Source organism: Ochotona princeps, chromosome 27, assembly GCF_030435755.1.
Source record: "Ochotona princeps isolate mOchPri1 chromosome 27, mOchPri1.hap1, whole genome shotgun sequence".
NCBI classification, from domain to species: Eukaryota; Metazoa; Chordata; class Mammalia; order Lagomorpha; family Ochotonidae; genus Ochotona; species Ochotona princeps.
In genome coordinates, this window is record NC_080858.1 from 16046949 (window position 1) to 16067122 (window position 20174).

At 42.6% G+C, this 20174-nt stretch overlaps 1 protein-coding gene across 1 annotated transcript; it reads left to right on the forward strand.

Moving 5' to 3' along the window:
• The first annotated feature begins 81 nt into the window (after window positions 1–81).
• On the forward strand, window positions 82–15345 carry WBP11 (WW domain binding protein 11). Its single transcript, XM_004592583.3, has 12 exons — window positions 82–381; window positions 2811–2918; window positions 3407–3438; window positions 4205–4298; window positions 5591–5787; window positions 6531–6664; window positions 6873–7072; window positions 7462–7653; window positions 10329–10430; window positions 11098–11388; window positions 12885–13067; window positions 14346–15345. Exons 2-12 carry the CDS (start codon window positions 2855–2857, stop codon window positions 14774–14776), a joined length of 1920 nt encoding a protein of 639 aa, XP_004592640.1. The 5' UTR covers window positions 82–381; window positions 2811–2854; the 3' UTR covers window positions 14777–15345.
• Window positions 15346–20174: the final 4829 nt, after the last annotated feature.

The following is a 20174-nucleotide window of genomic DNA, read 5'->3' on the forward strand; positions in this document are numbered from 1 at the left end:
CCCCAGAGGCGAGACCGGCCAGTCAGAGAGTCGCTTCCTGTCTTTTCTTTCTACTGGAGAAGGTAAATGTCAATCAACGCGGTATTGCGTCATGAGGCGGACTCTTAATCAACAGCCAACCAATCGAGTAGTGGATTGGAGCGGAAGCCACTCTGTCTCGAAGTTCTTGGCTGCTCTTTTTAATTCCGCGATGGGGCAACGCTACTTCATTGTGGAGCCGGCAGAGCGGACGTGACGTACGGATTGCGGAGGGGCGCGAGGTTTCAAGATGGCGGGGCTGTGTGGTTGACCGGGAGGCAGAGGTGAAGGCCCCTCCGAAGTAAAAGAGGCCAGGAATCGTCCCTCCCCCGCCTCAAGCAATCCTCGGAGCCCAGCGGAAGTGTGAGTATGCGGGATTGGTTTACTCGGTTCCCTCATCTCCCTTCCCAGAGTCGGCGCGATTTCCTCTGGGACATCCAGGCCCTTTAGCCTCGTTCTTCCTGCGATTGGGGGGTCTCCGGGTCGCGGATTAGGGGAACTGCGGGGGCACAGAGGGGCGCGGCGTCCATCGGGTCAGTTAGCGCCGCTTCCCCTAGAGGTTGGTCGGTTGCTCTGGGTTTGACGTCTTCTGGTCCCCTCGAATCGGGATCAACCGTCGCTATGGTTTCGGCAGTTGCTGTTCTGGTGGACCCTGTCCCCCCAAACCTGTTTGGTTGCTGAGAGTTCCTCTGAGGTTTTTCGGTGCGATTTCCCTATCACCTCTGCTACAAGAAGTGGGGTGGTGGTGGGGAAAAGAAGTAGTTTGTGTAAACGAGATCTCCGCTGTCTTCTGGCTTTTTTTTTTTTTTTTTTTTTTGATTCTCTGTAATTGTTACTGGTTGAATGGTCACGGTTATGAGAGAGGAGAGTCATAACGTGACCCTGAGGAAAATGGAGAAAGGAAAGCCCCAAAGATGCAGGCGATGCGAGTTGGGAGACTTTGTCCTAATTTTGCCCGTCCGTCTCCTGAAAAGGGAGCGCTTGGGTACAGTCGTTTCCATTGGAAAGGCATTATTAGCCCATAAACAGGCCTGACCAAATTTTCCTGCAAGGAAGATACAGTTGTATGCCGTCCTGAAGAATTCCTCACCTGGCCTTCTCTTTTTAAAAAATGTTTGCTTTCCATAAGAAGCAATTTTTTTTTCCAGCTTTTATTTCGGGAAGATTCTTTCAAAAGATTGCACCTGGGAAGTAGAAATGATAGCAAAAGGATGTTTGCAAAATACAGCAAAACGTTAATTATCTCTTACTATTGCCTTAGGAAATGCAAACCAGGTGTCAGGAAGTAAAGATTTATTTTTATTACAAAGTCAGATATACAGAGAGGAGGAGAGACAGAGAGGAAGATCTTCCCTCCGATGTTTCACTCCCCAAGTGAGCCACAACGGGCCGATGCGCCGCCGATCCGATGCCGGGAACCTCTTCCGGGTCTCCCACACGGGTGCAGGGTCCCAAAGCTTTGGGCCGTCCTCGACTGCCTTCCCAGGCCACAAGCAGGGAGCTGGATGGGAAGTGGAGCTGCCGGGATTAGAACCGGCGCCCATATAGGATCCTGGGGCTTTCAAGGCGAGGACTTCAGCCGCTAGGCCACGCCGGGGCCCTTAGTTATGTATTTTTAAGCTGTTCAGCATCGATAACTATATAAATTAGAACTGGATGTAAATTAAACATACTTAAAGTAATGCTCTTTGTTCTGCTTGTGGAGATGGAAAAGTAAGGCACAAATGTCAAGGAAGACTGGAGAAAGAAGTGAGGTATTTGTGAGAATAGATGCCCGTTTCCTTTGCTTCCACCATAAAGTAAGAATGAGGAAGACCTAACAGTTTCTCATAATCACATGCCGAAGATGAAATTAGCACTCTTATTTTATTTTCCAAATTTCGTTCTAGCCGATTTTCTCAATTTATAAACTCAGTGCTGTGATCCATTAGAGAAAAAGTCAAATGAACAACTTAATGATGCTCAAAATAATCTTCAAGCTGATTAGTTTTCTAAATGGGCCTGACATGGTAGCGTAGCGGCTAAAGTCCTCCCCTTGCACATGCTGGGATCCCAGATGGGCGCTGGTTCGTATCCTGGCTGCTTCACTTTCTGTCCAGCTCCCTGCTTGTGGTCTGAGGAAGCAGTGGAGAAGAGCCCAAGGACTTAGGACCCTGCACCCACATGGGGAAACCTGGAGGAGGTTCCTGGCTCCTGGCTTCGGATTGACTCTGCTGCAGCTGTGGTGGCCACTTAGGGAGTGGATCAGCGGACAGAAGATCTGTCTTTCTGTAAATCTCTTTCCAATAAAAATAAATAAATCTTTAAAAATCTGTTTTAAAAAGAATAGTAGAAATTAAATTTTCATGGTCAAGAAAGTGAAGACCCTATTGCTTGGATGTACCCGTGTTACCAACATCCTCTGTTACAATGTCTGTGGAATCAGCTGCTGCCTCTGCTTCCAGTCCAGGTTCACCCTAATACTGCTGGGAGGCTGCAGGTGATGCCCCGAGTGAGGACAGGCAGACATTGTTCCTGGTTCTGGCCTTGACCTGCCCAGCCCCAGCTGTTTTGATAATTTGGGGAGTGAACCAATAGAAAAAAGATTCTCTGTTTCTCTCACTATCTCCCTTCATCCCTCCATTTCTCTCATACTGTCACTCTACCATTCCAACAAATAAGTAAATCTTAAAAAAACTAAGGAAGACTAAGGTTTTGCAAAATTAATCAAAGAATATTTCTTTTCAAAACTGAGACTAAAAAAAGGAGAAAATGTTGCAAAGGCGAAGTGAGCTATTTCTCTGTCTTTGCAGGTTTTTTTTTCTTAATGAAAAAGTGAAGCATACATACTGTCAACATGGGACGAAGATCTACATCATCCACCAAGAGTGGAAAATTTATGAACCCCACAGACCAAGCCCGTAAGTGTCCATTAGTGTGGGATGATAGGGAAACTGTTTCGTTGTGATTTAATTACAAGATCAGCAATGATAGGAAGAATATAAATTATCTAAAGTTTTGCAGTATTTGCATAATTAAAACTTTAAACATACAAAGAAATTAGTATCACTATTTTTTTTTGCAGAATTGATTGGCTCACAAAGTATACTTGGCTTGAATGTTGGGAGTTTTGAGCCACTGAATAATTTTGTATGCTCTTATTTAGCATTTTCTCATATCTCTTTCCTTAAAATTTATGGTTATTAAAAACTTGAAAAAATGCCTTGTTACTTTTGGCTGTTGTGATTGAAGAGATCCTGTTGGGGTCTGGTAGAGGCCAGCAGTGCTGCTAAGCAGCCTGTAATGCACACCGTTGCCTCCCACACGGAAGGATTACCTGTATTAAGTTGGACAGGGATCATGTTGAAGATTTGAAAGTTACCTCATTTCTCTCTCTCTCTCTCTCAAGGAAAGGAAGCCCGGAAGAGAGAATTAAAAAAGGTAAGATTTCAGAGGCATTCCATGCATTTCCATGTTTTGCTGAATCTTATTATTCAGGATTAATAGATTTCAAGATAACACTTCCGATTATTTACCAGGACAGTCACTTCCTTTTTTCTAAATAAAAACTTTAAAATTTGCTAAACTAAAACTTCCTCTGCTTAGAAGCTAAACTAAAAAAGTTGGCATATACATTCCCGATGAGTTATAGTAACATTTTTGACCTATGAGAGTAAAAATACTTTTGAAGGTAATTTACTTATTAATCTGCTTTGTTAAAAAAAAGCTCTGAATTAGTACATGGGAATAAACATAATGCATAGCTTTGTATGTACATTTTCCTAGTAAGTTAACTGTAACACAACAGTGGAACAGAAGAAAGTTTTTTTTTTTTTTCAGATTTTAAGAGACCAAGGGAATTCAGAATTTCAGTAATGCTCAGTTATTTTATTGGTTAGCATTGAATCTACAAAATTTTACTATGTAATTTAAAATTTTATCTTCAGTTTTTAAAAGAAACATGATTGTTTTTTGAGTAAGTGGTGAAGATTTCACAAGACTGAAAACAGTGCTTTTCAAAGAAAACACATGTAATAACATTGACCTCTAGACAGTTGTAGAGCAGGTAGTCAGATAATTCTCCTTAGTGGTTGAAACAGGTGATCTGCAACAACGACAAATTCAGTTTAAATTCTTGAAACAGATTTCAGTTAAAACTCATGAGTGTCCAGCTTCTTAACATTGTGCTGTCATTCATTTCTCTAAGAACAAGAAACAGCGCATGATGGTGCGAGCTGCGGTTCTGAAGATGAAGGATCCCAAGCAGATTATCCGGGACATGGAAAAATTGGATGAAATGGGTATGAATTTATATATATAAAGGATGGATTTTATAACAGCTATAGTAATCTGATAGACAATGAGGCGGGCAAAAGAACCTTAAGCCTAAGAAAGGTAGGCCAGCATGGTGGCAGTTTGAACTTGGTTAGTTTTATTATCGGTGATACAAAATGGAGTAGTGGGGGGCTTTTGCATATTGGACCTTCCTTAACCTAAGCTAGGTGGGACACCATTATTTAGCTTTTCACTTATATTCCAAATCCCCACTCCTACACATTAAATGCCTTAGCCTGCTTTATATGCTCACTGTTTTCAGACTTTATAAGGGTAGGAATTACCGTTGGAACTCTCCATGTTGCCTAGTGCCTGCCTTATAGGAAGTTTTCAGTAATAATTCATCGAGTGAGTAAATTAGTTAACCACTTGAATCCTAAAAAAAGGAAAGGATTCTGTTTCAAAATATTAGGCATTGTGACATAAGGTGAAGAGGAGTATCTTGATGCATTGAAGCCAGGAAGCTTCCTGTTGGGGCTGGATCAGCTAGGTGGCCTTGGGTAGATTTTCAAGCTGGTTATTATGAGGCCCAGTGTGCTCAGTTCATTCTTGAGGGGAGAAAACAAATAAGTTTATGAAATATGGTGGGATTGGTTTGCTGTTTTAAGGCGGAGACAGAGACCTCCTGTCCGCTGCTTTACTTCCCAAAAGCTAAGGTAAAGGCAGAATCCAGAAACTCATTCTAAATCTTCCACCTGGGTGGCAAGGACTCGTTCACTTAGGCCATAATCTGCTGCTGCTCAGGATACATGTTGGCAGGAAACTGGATCAGGATTGGATTTGAGGGCTGGGGCCCAGGCACCCTCACATGAGATGAGACACAGGCTGCTTGACTGTTGGTTGAGCCAGATACCCACATCCACTTTGGAATTTTTGATTCATCTTGATTTTAATGTTGGCAACTACCGTTTAAATTTCAGTATTGAGCCATCATGAATATAAAGTAGTTCCTATTTATTTAGTGAGAAGTTCGAAAAAGATAACTTAGCCATTCAGCAAAGATGTAAAATCATCAAATGCTTTTCAACTTGAAATAGGTTATACTTCAAAAAAACCAATCATCCTAAGTTGAAAAACATCATTATGGTCTAAATATATTTGATATATCCAGCCTAGCCCAGCCTAGCCCAGCCTAGCCCAGCCTAGCATACTTTAGACATGCTCAGCACATATTGAGCACACATTGCTATCATACTACTGTATAGCTAAAAAAAATCCGAAGTTGAACCATCTCTTGTTATGATCTGCTTTTCCTCAGAGTTTAACCCAGTACAACAGCCACAGTTAAACGAGAAAGTACTGAAAGACAAGCGTAAAAAGCTGCGTGAAACCTTTGAACGTATTCTCCGACTTTATGAAAAAGAGAATCCAGATATTTATAAAGAATTGAGAAAACTAGAAGTAGAATATGAACAAAAACGGGCTCAACTTAGCCAGTATTTTGATGCTGTTAAGGTAATCAAGTTTTTTTTTTTTTTTTTTTTTGAGAAATAAAACTATATTTGGGTTTTTAAGTTACTGAGAGAATTTGCATTAGACCTCTTCTGTTCAACACTTTCTTAGAAAAATACCTACCCTAGGAACCATGCTACAACAGGTGAAACTGCTCTGTGAGAGGAAAATACTCCAACAATAGTTGCCTTGAGGTAGTATTAGGGATTGACTGGTAAGGGGTGTGAGGAATATGCATTTGTCAAAATTCAATTTATATTTTTCATTGTAAACTTCAGAGTTAAACGGAAAAAGTAATGTTACATTTTTTATAAATTTGGGTTCGCTTTGTAGATAGATCTGGAACTTTAGGCAAATTGCTTAGACAGCTAATAAAGGGCACAAAAGAACAAAAGCAAACTAATTTTAAACTTGGAGCACTCTGTATCACTGGTATAATTCTGTCACCTACAATTAAGTAGGATCACTTTGGTGCTCACTCTTAGCAGTTCGCTTTTTCTAAACTGCAGCTGTTTCAAATTGTACTCGAACAGCAGCTGATGATGAGGGAGGACAGCATGAGCTAGTCTGGGCTCTTTTAGAGGTTAGTTTGGAAGCACTGATTTGTTTCGCTAATATTTTTGTTTTCATGCATTTCTGTTAGTTGGAAAACAAATCCAAGTTGTGCAACATGACATAGACGTTGTTATGTTAACCTTTATAGATTTCATGTTTATCCTGCTATTGAAAGCTTCTCTCCATTTCAGAATGCTCAGCATGTCGAAGTGGAGAGTATTCCCCTGCCAGATATGCCACATGCTCCTTCCAACATCTTGATCCAGGACATTCCACTTCCTGGTGCCCAGCCACCCTCCATCCTAAAGAAAACTTCAGCCTATGGGTAAGGAAGCAGTACCACAGAGAGCATTTGGTAAAAACACTTCCTGGCAAGTACCACAATTAAATCGTGAAAAATAAAACCCAATGCAGATGTAAGCAGCGTTGTTCTTGATTAAATCCTTGAAAAATTCTGTAGTAAATGGAATGAAATATCTCATTGCTGGTTTTTTTGTTTTGTTTTGTTTTTTGTTTGTGTGTTTGTTTTTCAGACCTACAACCCGGGCAGTTTCTATATTTCCTCTTCTTGGACACAGTGTTCCACGTTTGCCCCCTGGCAGAAAACCTCCTGGCCCTCCCCCGGGCCCGCCGCCGCCTCAGGTCTTACAGATGTATGGCCGCAAAGTGGGCTTTGCCCTGGATCTTCCTCCTCGCAGGCGAGATGAAGACATGCTATATAGTCCTGAACTCGGTGAGGGTGACTGTCTATTGCTCTTGGGCCCTTTTTCACGAGTGGGCTTTGCATTGGGTTTTTACCAGATGGCTTGAACACCTGTCTGCCTTTGAGCCATATGGTTGTGATCAGACCAGAGCATTATTGTGCAGTCACTGCAACTGTATGTGCAGTAACTGTTTTTAACTAGAATGTGCTTTCAAATTTGAACTCTTTATTTAGAAAAAGACAATCTTACATTACCAAAAAGAACTGTTTAAAATCATGGCCAAAAGAAAATATTGTCAGACTCTGAATAGCTGAGATCATACATTTTTTTTTAAAACATTCTGGGTTCAAAGCATATCCTTCTTTGTGTGCTTTGTAGTGGAAGATGTAATGCATTTCTCGCTCTCCCCTCTCCTCAGCCCAGCGGGGTCATGACGACGATGTCTCCAGCACGAGTGAGGATGACGGCTATCCTGAGGACATGGACCAGGAGAAGCACGATGACAGCTCTGATGACAGTGACACGGACAGATCAGATGGAGAGAGTGAGGGGGATGAATTTGCGCATCGTGATGACAATGACCGAGACAACAATGAAGAAAAAAAATCAGGTCTGTGCAAAAGACAGTTGCATGGTATTTTTTTGTTTGTTTATTTATATTTAAAAGGCAGAATTATGGGGGAACAAGTATCTTCTGCTGATTCATTCCCCGAATAGTCAGAATAGCTGAGACCAAACCCGGCCAGATCCAGGAGCTGGAACCTCCACTGGGGTCTCCCATGCAGGTGGCAGAGGCAGGATACAAGCAGATGAGCCATCTTCCACTGCTCCACAAACACATTGGTAGGAAGCTCAATCAGAAGTAGGGCGTCCAGGACTCAACAGCATACCCGTGGGATCTGGCATCACAGGGGACAGCTTCCAACCCACTGTACCATATAGCCAGCCTCAAGAAAAGCATGCATAATAAAGACATCTATATTGTAAAATCCACCTCTGAGCAAACAGTAGCTTGTCAACAGCATAAAGATAGGTTATTGTGGGCCTGGCGCAATAGCCTAAGGGGCTAAAGTTCTCTCTTTGCATGCACCAGGATCTCTTATGAGCACCGTTTCTAATTCCTGTGGCTCCGCTTCCCATCCAGCTCCCTGGTTGTGGCCTGGGAAAGCAGTGGAGAATGGCCCAATGGGTTGGGACCCGTGTGGAAGACCCAGAAGAGGCTCTGGGCTCCTGGCTTCAGATCAGCTCAGCTCCAGCTGTTGATCCCGCTTGGGGAGTGAACCAGTGAAGGGAAGATCTTCCTCTCTGTCTCTCCTCCTCTCTGTATATCTGCCTTTCCAATAAATAAATAAATCTTTAAAAAACGATAGGTTATTATGGCTGTGTTACAGAAAGGAAAGGAAATCACATAACCATACGTAGAAAACCATGTTTATGCTGTTGTTTTTTAAACAGGGATTCAAATGTCTGCATTTAAAGCTCTTTTGCCTTCCTGTTCATGAGTCTTTTACATGAACCAGAACTGTAATTGTAACTCAGGTGACTGTTAATAGAGTCATGAAACTGTGTTTAATCCAACTTGTATGCTTTTTGTCTTTCACATATTTAGACTGAGCTAATATGTACTCTTTGGAAAAAAGTAATTTTTGACATTTGAAAATTTTCAGCATAGCAAAATAGATTCTGAGTAAAGCAAAAAGTATACCAGTTCTGTCAGACCTCCGGTTTTAGAACTTTTGGCACCATTTCTGTATCCTACAGAGCAGTATGAAAGTATTTAAAAAAAAAAAAAAAAGCTTGTGAAAGAAATTAAAAGAATATTTCGGTGTGAAAAATTTTGAAACCCATGCAGATTTATTCATAATGAATATTTATAGGGATGGCAAGTTCTGTTGCTTCTTTTGTTTTGAAGGATTTATTTGTTTGGGAGGCAGAGTTGGGAGGGAGAGCCAAGGAGAACACTGCTTCAGTGGCCAGGCCTGGGTGTGGGGGTCCAAGTGTTTGGGACATCATCTGCTGCTTTTCCCGGACTGGAGTGGGGAGCCAGCACTCTCTAAACGTCACTTCTACATGGAATGGCTTAACTTGGCTGTGCACAAGCATGCCCTCCGGCTGTTTCTTAATAGTCCTCACAAATTCTAATGTTAATTAAAAGAATTGATAAGAGAATGGTACAAAAAATAACAGAGAAAACTGTTGTTGCTGTTGTTATTTGAAAGGCTGAAGGCAAAGTGCTAAAGGGAGGAACTGAAGGAGAGAGAGAGATCTTCTGCCTACTGGTTCTCTCCCCAAATGGCCCCAACAGGCAAGGCTGAGCCAGGCCGGGAGCTGGAAACTCCAGACTCATCAGGTCTCCCCTACAGGTGGCATGGAATCAGGCACTTGGAATATTGACTGCCTTCCCACACAGTTCAGCAAAAAGTTACATGGAAAGCAGAGCAGCTGGGACTTGACATGGTGCTCTGACATGGGCTGCTGGTGTTGGAAATGCAGTGTTGGCCTAGGTCTAAAAATATGTTCAGCGGAACATGTACGAAAAATGGCTTTCCCGATTATGATTTGATAGTATTTTGTTGCGCATTTATTGAGTTTTTACTAAGTTAAAACACTTTCCTGAGCACTAAGAACACAGTAGAAACAAACTAGAGCTGCCCATTTGGAAATATTCCCCACTAATTAAAAATATTCCTCATGTCGCATCATGAAGCTTGTTTACCAGCAACTAGTCAATAGACTATGTCAGGTTGGCAAGTTGAGTGTTTGTTGTAGTGAATTACACTGCTGGCTTTTCTAACATTGAACTGTCTTGCATTTCTGAGATCATGCCTATATGCCCTGAATGTAGTTTTGTTTTAAATCTCCATTTGACTCAGCTTAGCTGTGCTTGATCTTGGCTGGTAGGTTAGTCTTATTACCAAGGTTATACTGGCTTCATGAGCTGCATGTGGGTTCTGTCTTTCTAAAAGTATGCCCTGCGTTTCAATTTTTGTGTGTTCTGGACTTTCACTTCTTTGGCCAATTTATTGATTTCCATTTTTCTTCTCGAAAAATTATTTTACTGGGGTGTTTAATCTTACTGGCATAAAGATGATAATAGTCTTATAATTTTTTAAATTTATAAATCTTAAATCAGTATGGCATGTATTTGCTACCAACTGGCACTTCATTTACTATTCTTTTAATGTGGCTGTCTTGTCCTGCACTTGTCCGCTGCCAACTAATAGAAGATGGCCACATCTCATGCTTTTCGTGTTTACTATATGATAAGCATGTATTCTCTCCTAGGTCTGAGTGTACGGTTTGCTGATATGCCTGGAAAATCGAGGAAGAAAAAGAAGAACATGAAGGAGCTGACGCCTGTTCAAGCCATGATGCTTCGGATGGCAGGTACGACTGGGAATGAATAGACAGTTATCTCCTGCTACTTCGTCATGACAGTATCTTTGCATAGATTTTTCCATTTAACAAAACAACCCTTACCGAAGTAAGCAGTACATTTAAATCCAGGTTCTACGAAGTTGAGGGTGGGCAGCATTAGGTGGTCTGCCCAGAGTTGCACAGCTTTTCTATAATTTCAGTTGCTGGTTAAATCCAGGTCCATCTGATTCCAGTGCCTGGGTTTATTCACTAGAATCCAGGAGAATAGATGACCGGGGCCTGCTTGTTCATTTTCAGAATGCTTTTATTTACCTGGTTTATTATTTTTTTTTTTTTTAGATTTATTCATTTTATTGCAAACTCAGATATAGAGAGAGAGGAGGAGAGACAGGGAGAAATATCTGCCGTCTGATGATTCACTCCCCAAGTTACTGCAACGGCCAGTGCTGTGCTGATACAAAGCCAGGAGCTCTTCTGGGTCTCCCATGTGGGTGCAGGGTCCCAAAGCTTTGGGCCGCCCTCGACTGCTTTCCCGGGCACAAGCAGGGAGCTGGACGGGAAGTGGAGCTGCCGAGATTAGAACTGGCACCCATATAGGATCCCGGCGCGTTCAAGGCTAAGACTTTAGCCACTGGGCCACCACACCGGGCCCTACCTGGTTTAAAATGTGTTTCAGGTCAGGAAATCCCTGAGGAGGGTAGAGAAGTAGAGGAATTTTCCGAGGACGACGATGATGATGATTCTGAAGATTCTGCAGCAGAGAAGCAGTCACAAAAGCAGCATAAAGAAGATTCCCACTCTGATGGCACGTCTGCATCTTCGCAGCAGCAGGCTCCTCCCCAGTCTGTTCCTCCCTCTCAGATACAAGCACCCCCCATGCCAGGACCCCCTCCTCTTGGACCACCACCTGCTCCACCTTTACGACCTCCTGGACCACCTACTGGCCTTCCTCCGGGTCCGCCTCCAGGTTAGCACTCCGTAATACAAAGAAGTATTTAACAGTAAATGAGGCTGGAGTGAAACCATTCCAAAAATATTGTGCATTGCTAGCAGTAATATTTTTTCTTTGTTCCTGATGAAATTCCCTAAGGTAATCAAGATTCTCAGATCATGTGTCAAATTTGTTCCTGAAACACTCTTGACAGTTCTGAGTTCTTTTGACAGGCACTTATTTTTCTCCACAGCTCTGCCCTATTCAGGGTTCTGACTTCTGATTATAGCAGGCAGAAACTTGAACATATGACTGTGCTTTTCTTAGTATTTTTAATTTGATTGGTTGACCTAGTTCTAAACTGGAAATGAGTGACACTAGAGCACAGTTATATGTATTTCAGAAAGTATGCAGAAAGTGGAATTAAAAGAGAAGCTTATTCACTGAGTTTTAAATCCATCTTGTGTTTTTTATGAAACATCTTCCATGAATTTTTTGAATGCCCTATGTATGCACAGATTTCAGAAAATGGTGCATTGAAACATCCTTTAACTCCATTTTCCATGGATGTTTTGAAATGTATTAATAATAACTCTCATGTTCTTCTTAGGTTAGGAGTTGATAAATGCCAGTGTAATCTTTTTTTTCTTTTTTTTAAAGATTTATTTATTTGATTACAAAGTCAGATATACAGAGAGGAGGAGAGACAGAGAGGAAGACCTTCCATCCGATGATTCACTCCCCAAGTGAGCCACAACGGGCCGATGCGCGCCGATCCGATGCTGGGAACCAGGAACCTCTTCCAGGTCTCCCACGCGGGTGCAGTGTCCCAAAGCTTTGGGCCGTCCTCGACTGCTTTCCCAGGCCACAAGCAGGGAAGTGGATGGGAAGTGGAGCTGCCGGGATTAGAACCAGCGCCCATATGGGATCCTGGGGCGTACAAGGCGAGGACCTTAGCCGCTAGGCCACGCCACCGGGCCCGCCAGTGTAATCTTGATCATTTAGTTCCTTCATAGAGACCAATGTGATCAGTCTGTTTATCAAAGTATTCAACTTCAGAATGTAGAAGTTTTATTTACAATTGGAAACAGCATAGAAAACTACCTTAATATTTTTAAGTTTAGTTCTTCATCCTGTAGTCAGATTTACTTCTGAGTGGTGCAAAGCAAAATTACCTGTCTTTCTCAGTACTTCTTAACTCTCACTGGATTACAGCAAGTCCTTAAAGCATTGACCTTTCAATTCTATTTTCAGCTTCTAATGGAATTACTTAAGAATTCTTACATTTTTATATTTCCTACCCAGCAGATCTTGAGTATGTGTTTTTCAGAGCTAGCAAATAAAGAGAAATGATGTAAACACTTTTCATAGTGTTCAGATGTCTGTTGAATGAATTCTATCATACATGTTTCAGTAAGTTACTGAAGTTATTTGACTTCAGGTGTAAGTGTAAATGGTAAGTCATATTTGAGTTACTTTTATGCCACAAATATTGCTTTTATTCTATTATTGTTTTTTATATTTGTTTTCAGGGGCTCCTCCATTCCTGAGACCACCTGGAATGCCAGGACTCCGAGGGCCTTTACCGCGACTTTTACCTCCAGGACCCCCACCAGGCCGTCCTCCTGGCCCTCCCCCAGGTCCACCTCCAGGTCTTCCTCCTGGCCCTCCGCCTCGGGGACCCCCACCAAGATTACCTCCCCCTGCACCTCCAGGTGAGGCTTTCAGTTTCTACAACAACAATTTAGTCTCCTGTGTATTTCATTTGCTCTATGACAGAGTCACATATGAGTGTCCTAAAATCAAGGGGTATCACTCAATGCATAGTAGTTTTCAGTTGCTGTTGGCCTGCTATTCAAAGGTCCTTCCATTGGATATTCACATTTGCTTCTGCTTGTCACTTAAGGAACTTCTTCTAGCCAAAGATAACTGGATCAAATTCTCAATTTTTTTTTTCTTCTTCTGCTTTACTACCCAAATGCCCACAATAGCCAGGGCTGAGCCAGGCCAGAGCTAAGAGCCCAGCATTCCATCTGGGTCTCCCAGAGGTGACAGAGATGTGAGGATTTGGTATGTGAGGAGCGGCACTCTGATATGGCATGCTGGTATCCTAAGCAATAGCCTAAATGTTGTGCCACAACACCTATCCCTAGATTTTTATGTATTTGTGTGCTTCTAGAAGTATAATTGTAATTAGGAAATTTGTTCTAGGTATTGGCTTGAGTTCCAACCGAAAGTTCAAAATCACAGGGAAGTTTTTTTAGGGAAACAAACACATGCAGAGTCCCCTGTGGACTGGTCTTTATGGCAAGCAGTTCTTGTTTGTTACATGGAACGTCCAAATTTAACGTGAAGCTGTGCCTCAGCTCAGATGTTTTTTCTTTCTTAGTAGTACCCAAGAAAAGTATGAGTCCATGGTCAGTAGACTATGATGAGTCCATGGTCAGTACAGTGACTATACAACTAAGATGCAGAGTCAGTACTTCTTAGGTAGGGTAAAATATGGTGCATAATATTCAGTCTGAGAAAGGAAATGTAGATGTTCAACTCTTTGTCTAAACTGTCAGTAGCACATAGGAGGTATTTTCCCATGATGATGATAGATTGTAAGTAACCACTCATTCTATATATAGTTGGTGACCAGTGTAAAAATTTTATTTTCTGTCCACTGAATTTCCTTTTTTTTTCTTTTTGCAATAGGAAATAAATAAGTGGGGCTCAACTTCCTGACCTTGGTCTTGATAGAATCAGCACTGTACAGCTAGAGCAGTCTTGGACTGTCAGATTTGAAGTGCTGTTTGGGACCAGTTGGTGTCATCGATTTTACTTTGTATTTTAAAATAGGACATTATTTAGAAATGGGTGAAAGTATCAGGACAATTCCTAATAGCAGGCTGTATGGGTTCAGCTCATTTTCTGTAAGTTGATACCAGTGACAGTGAATTTTTATTGGCTCTTACGGTCCTCATCCTGTCTGTTCTCTTCTGCATCAGGCATCCCTCCACCTCGTCCTGGCATGATGCGGCCACCTCTGGTGCCTCCACTCGGACCTGCCCCACCTGGGCTTTTCCCACCAGCTCCCTTGCCCAACCCAGGGGTTTTGAGTGCCCCACCCAATTTGATTCAACGACCCAAGGCGGATGATACAAGTGCAGCCACCATTGAGAAGAAAGCCACAGCAACCATCAGTGCCAAGCCACAAATCACTAATCCCAAGGCAGAGATTACTCGATTTGTTCCCACCGCACTGAGAGTACGTCGGGAGAATAAAGGGGCTTCTGTTCCCCAAAGAAAGTCAGAGGAGGATTCTGCTGTGCCTCTTGCCAAAGCAGCCCCCAAGTCTGGCCCTGCTGCTCCTGTTTCTGTACAAACTAAAGATGATGTTTATGAGGCTTTCATGAAAGAGATGGAAGGGTTGCTGTGACAGCCTCATGCCACAGCGGACTTCTTCACGACACAGGCTCATGAAGAAAGATGCTCTTATTAGACTTAGTGGAAAGAGCTACTTCCATTGTCAGGGTATTTTCTAATTTGAGTACAAGGAATATCCTGAAGTTTAGCCTTCTTCAGAATTTGCTACATATATAAGAGAGGGTACTGCACTCAGCATAAGGGGCTGTTGAAGCAGTGCTGCTAGCACCCATTCCCTGGCACACCACCATGTCATCCCATCTTTCCCTTTCTCCAGCTCTTTGGAAATTTGTGATCAGGGGAATCGTAGTTATGATTTGTTCTGACTCTTGTGTGCTGTGGGCACTGGAATAGAGATTCCCTGAAAACCAGTTTATCTCATCTTGCCCTTTGTGTTTATTTTTAATATTTTCCTGTAAATATTTTGTAATATTTTACTTGTAGTGAAATGGATCACAATGTCATTTCCTAATACAAAGCAGGATATGTGGGAAGAAAATGTACAATTTGATTAAAAATATTTCCCACTGACAAACTTGAGTGTTTCAAGGAAAACAAATAAATACATGTTCTACACCAAAATGGTCTGTGTTACTGATAATGCAAATATGATAGGCAGAAAAGCAGCAGGTGCTGGGGACTGGCGATTGGTGAAGCAGTTAACGCTGCTCGGGACACCCACATCCAATGCTGGGGTTCAAGTATGGATTCAAGCCCCTTTCTGATTCTAGCTTCTTGCAAATGTGCATTCTGGGAGAGTTCAATGGAATACAAAGGCCGGGGTAGGTAGCTGAGGACTGGGTGACAGGATTGATCAGCCTCATAGTAAACGAGGTGGGCATTAGCCAGCTAGAGAAGGGGAGGGTGGAGGATGAGAGGGTAACTGATGGAGCAGGGCACCTGAAGATTGAGGGGCAAAGAGGGATAAGGTGAATTCTGCAGGTGGTTACTGAGGACCTGCTGTGGGCGGGGTGCTGAAACACCCATCTCACCTCAAGGGAGGTTTTCTGTAGGAAATGCCCAGTCTAATTATAATCTATGTAGAAATCTTAAGTACTATCCTTAGCAATGCTGATATTTTTAGTTGGTAATTGGGATATAATCTGACAACTGTCATAAACCTGTTTAAAAAAAAAAAAAAAACGTTTTTTAACCTGTTTTTGTAGCATATTAAAACATGTACTATTGGATTAATGGTCCTACAGCAATAAGAGGCCTACTTTGAGACTACAATGGATCAACAGCTTTCCTTGACCCTCTATTCACTGTGCTTCCCTTATTAGATATCCTGACCTTAAAAATAAGCAAGGTGGGCCCGGCACAGTTGTCTAGTGGCTAAAGTCTTCACCTTGCACACCCAGGATCCCATATAGGCACCAGTTCATGTAATGGCAGCCCCACTTCCCATCCAGCTCCCTGCTTGGTGGCCTGGGAAAGTAGTGGAGGATGGCCCAAAGCCTTGGGACCCTGCACCTGTGTGGGAGACCCAGGAGAAGCTCCTGGGTCCTGGCTTCGGATTGGCTCAGTTCCAGCCGTTGCGGTCACTTGGGGAGTGAACCATTGGACGGAAGATCTTCCTGTTTTTCCTCCTCTCTGTATATCTGACTTTCCAATAAAAATAAATACTTTTTAAGAAGAAAGTTTTGGTTTTAGAACTATTCTGAAGAAAAAATACATTTCATCCATAGAATCTCAAAGATAAGAATTCAAGGATGAAGAGAATTAGCTGTATTATTATAGAACTGGCCAAAGCAACCACGATGCTAGAAAATGGGATAGAGAAAGGAGACAGCCAAAGTTTGTGCATATAGAAGGAAAAAGCATAGCTCCGAAGTACAGTTTGGTTATGTAAGCACCATCTACAGAGAACAGCCATATCAATTTTATGAAGGCCATTTTTCCCGTGGCAACTTACTATAAAAGAAAACACCTTCAAAAACTGCCTGTCGGGTCTAGCACAATGCTGCAGTGTTTAAATCCTTACCTTGCATATGCTGGGATCCAATATGGGCACCAGTTTGTGTCCCAGCTGCTCCACTACCCACCCAGCTCCCTGCTTCTACCCTTGGACACTGCACCCGTGTGGAGACCTGGAAGAGGCTCCTGGCTCCTGGTTTCAAGATTGGCTTAGCTCCGGCAATTGAGGCCGTTTGAAGAATGAACTAACAGATGTTAGATCTTTTCTCTTTGTCTCTTCTCTCTGTAAATCTGATCTGCCTTTCCAATAAAAACAAATCTAAAATGAAGAATCCCTGTTGAATGTCCTGAAGGAGAAAGAAGTAGGACACGGGCCAAGAACAAATCCAAATCCTGCTCCTAAAACTTTTTTTTTTAAAGATGTACTTACTTTTTATTAGATTTTACAGAGAGAAGGAAAGACACAAAGCTTGTTCGCTCCCCAAGTAGCTGCAATGGCCAGAGCTGAGTTGATCCGAAGTCAAGAACTAGGAGTTATGAGCTTCTTTTGGGTCTCCCACCCGGGTGCAGGGTCCCCAGACTTGGGCTGTGCTCTAATGTTCTCCCAGGCCACAGGCAGGGAGCTAGAAGGGACGTGAGCAGCCGGCACCCGTATGGGTTCCCTGGCATATGCAAGGTGAGGACTTTGACAGCTAGGCTACTGCGCTGGGCCTACTCCAAAGACTTCTTAAACGCACTCCAAGCAGATCACAGTAGAGGGGTATTTTAAATCTATATTTGTACTAGAGAGTTCTTTCACCAGATACTGATTTTTTAAAATCTTGAGTTACTATGAGAAGGTTAAAAATGGCTCCTTTTACCTGATGTCCAGTGAGTGGAAAGACACTATTCCTGTAGTGCCCCTCCAACACTGAGAAAACGCATTCTCAGGTTTTCCCGCAATAGAAAGATGCCTAAAAGAATTCTGCTGTCAGAACAGGTGCTGAAGACTGAATTTAGAGCTCCAAAGCGATAAATTCCTGTTATATGAGGACAGAAATAATTCTGAGTTCATTCCCTATCGCAACCCACAAGATTCCTTTGGCAGAAACTATCCAGCTCCAGGCACGGGAGCATTAGGAGCCCTTCGCATGTATGTGCTAACAGGATAAGCATTGGTGCCTTCCGTGCGTCGTTCTTGTACTCAAAAGAACCTTGCTTGACTGGCAGGCTCTATGTTAGAAGCTGGTTAAATAAAGCGAAGCTAAGAATAAGAGCTAAGCAAAAACAATGATCCCAGGAATGCCAACAGTATACTCGCCAAAATATGTCATCTACCCTTCCGCATTTCCCAGTGTGCTTTGCAATTACAGTAAGGATGAGCTAGGACCAGTCAGTAGACTTAAGTAAAGTTGGGGCGAGCCCTCCATGCTCCTATTCCTGCTGCCGGAAGAGCCGGGAGACAGTTCTGTACTGCTCACAAGGGGTCTCGTGAAGGATCCGCGGGCAAACGGGCTGGAATCCATAACCTGCACAGACTTTATTTCAGCAATGCTTTTAGGAAAACTTCAGGAACCACAGGAATTCCATCTGCTAGGTTTTCTCTTGCTAAAACTCTGCAGATCTGCCTTTCCAATAAAAATAAATATATCTTTTAGTGCCTGGTGCGATAGCATAGCGGCTAAAGTCCTCAACTTGAATATGCCAAGATCCCATATGACTCCAGTTCTAATCCCAGTGGCCCCACTTCCCTTCCAGCTCCCTGCTTGTGGCCTGGGAAAGCAGTTGAGGACAGCCCAAAGCCTTGAGATCCTGTATCCACGTGGGAGACCCGAAAGAAGCTCCTGGCTCCTGGCTTCAGATTAGCTCAGATTGCAGCCACTTGGGGAGTGAACCATTGGACCAGAGATCTTCCTCTCTCCTCCTCCTCTGTATATAAACCTTTCCAATAAAAATAAATACATCATAAATAAATAAATACATCTTTTCAAAAGGAGTCACATTTGACACGCCATGACAGGTCCAGTGACATTCTTCCCCCAAGGCAGTGGGCACCTGCTCACGTTATATCTGCAACAACTAACAAGTTTGTCCTTCCAAATCCCTTCTTAGCACTTTGTGTTTCTGTCCAGCTCTAGGCTCAAGGGGCTCCACTAAAGAGACCACATCACTGATTTTTCTTGCCTTTGTGTTTATTTAGTCAGGGTGATGGGAGACAGGAATTAGGAAGGAGGGCAGGTGTGATCACAGTGTTCATTAATACATGAATTCAGGCATGTAAAATTTATGTTAAGTATATGCAAATACAACACAAATTTCAAGTAAGGTTTATTACTCAGAATGCAAGAAATCACAAGTTACAGAACATTCTTACCCTATGAAGACACACAGGAAAAGACAAATTCAAGAGAAACAGTTCCTTGATCAGCATGCAAACAAGCGCATGTTGTTAAGGGGTCTGTACATTAGAAATACAAAAGAGTGGACCTAAACTATTGCAAGAGAAGCAGCTCCTTTTGCCTGATGGTTAGTTACAGGCAAGAGCGCCCACAGCCATGCCGCCCCTTTTGTGTGTGTCGCACCATTTCCTTAGCTGCTGAGAAAGGGAAAAGCAACTCGTGGCGATGACCACTGCCAGGGCCAGCAGCTACGGCCTTGTTTTGACTAGAAGTAGACCGGATACAGCTACGGCTGAGGTGCTCTGTTGAAATGATTTCACAGAACAGCAACTCCACACAAAGAGATCGAGAAAGTGTGAAGGAAAAAAAAAAAAATTCCACAATCACAAGCATGACGTCCAAGCCACAAAAGCGACCCTAGACAGAAAATAAAAAAATAAATCTTAAAAAAAAAATACTAGTCTGTCTCTCCTCTCTGTAAATCTGATCTGCTTTTCCAATAAAAATAAATCTTTTTTAAAAATATACTTTTATTTTGAATTAAATGGTACAATTTCATATAGGCTGGGATTCCCACCCCCCAAACTCCCACCTCGACAGATTTTCCCCATTTTCCTACAGTGGTGTAGTCCTTCATAAGGAATCATAATTCTATCAGTCTCTTATTTAAGTGTACCCCGACATTGTTGGTACAGACAATGTCAGACAGTCCAGCATCCCATTGTCTACACATGTCAAAAATAAATAAATCTTTTTAAAAATTATTTATTTATTTATTTTTATTGGAAAGTCTGATATACAGAGAAGAGGAGAGACAGAGGAAGATCTTCCATCTGATGGTTCACTCCCCAAGTGACCGCAACAGCTGGAGCTGAGCCAATCCAAAGCCAGGAGCCAGGAGCTTCTTCTGGGTCTCCCACGTGGGTGCAGGGTCCCAAGGTTTTGGGCCGTCCTCCACTGCTTTCCCAGGCCACAAGCAGGGAGCTGGATGGGAAGTGGGGCAGCTGGGATTAGAACTGGTGCCTACATGGGATCCTGGGCATGAAAGGTGAGGACTTTAATCAGTACACTATCACACCGGGCCCAAAAATAAATTTTAGCAAAAAAAATCCTATT

Excerpts from the sequence above, each read along its gene's own strand:
- WBP11 (XM_004592583.3), top strand. The coding sequence starts at position 2,855 with ATGGGACGAAGATCTACATCATCCACCAAGAGTGGAAAATTTATGAAC. Across the intron at positions 3,439-4,204 it reads GGAAGAGAGAATTAAAAAAG|AACAAGAAACAGCGCATGAT; the intron begins GTAAGATTTCAG and ends CATTTCTCTAAG. Across the intron at positions 5,788-6,530 it reads AGTATTTTGATGCTGTTAAG|AATGCTCAGCATGTCGAAGT; the intron begins GTAATCAAGTTT and ends TCTCCATTTCAG.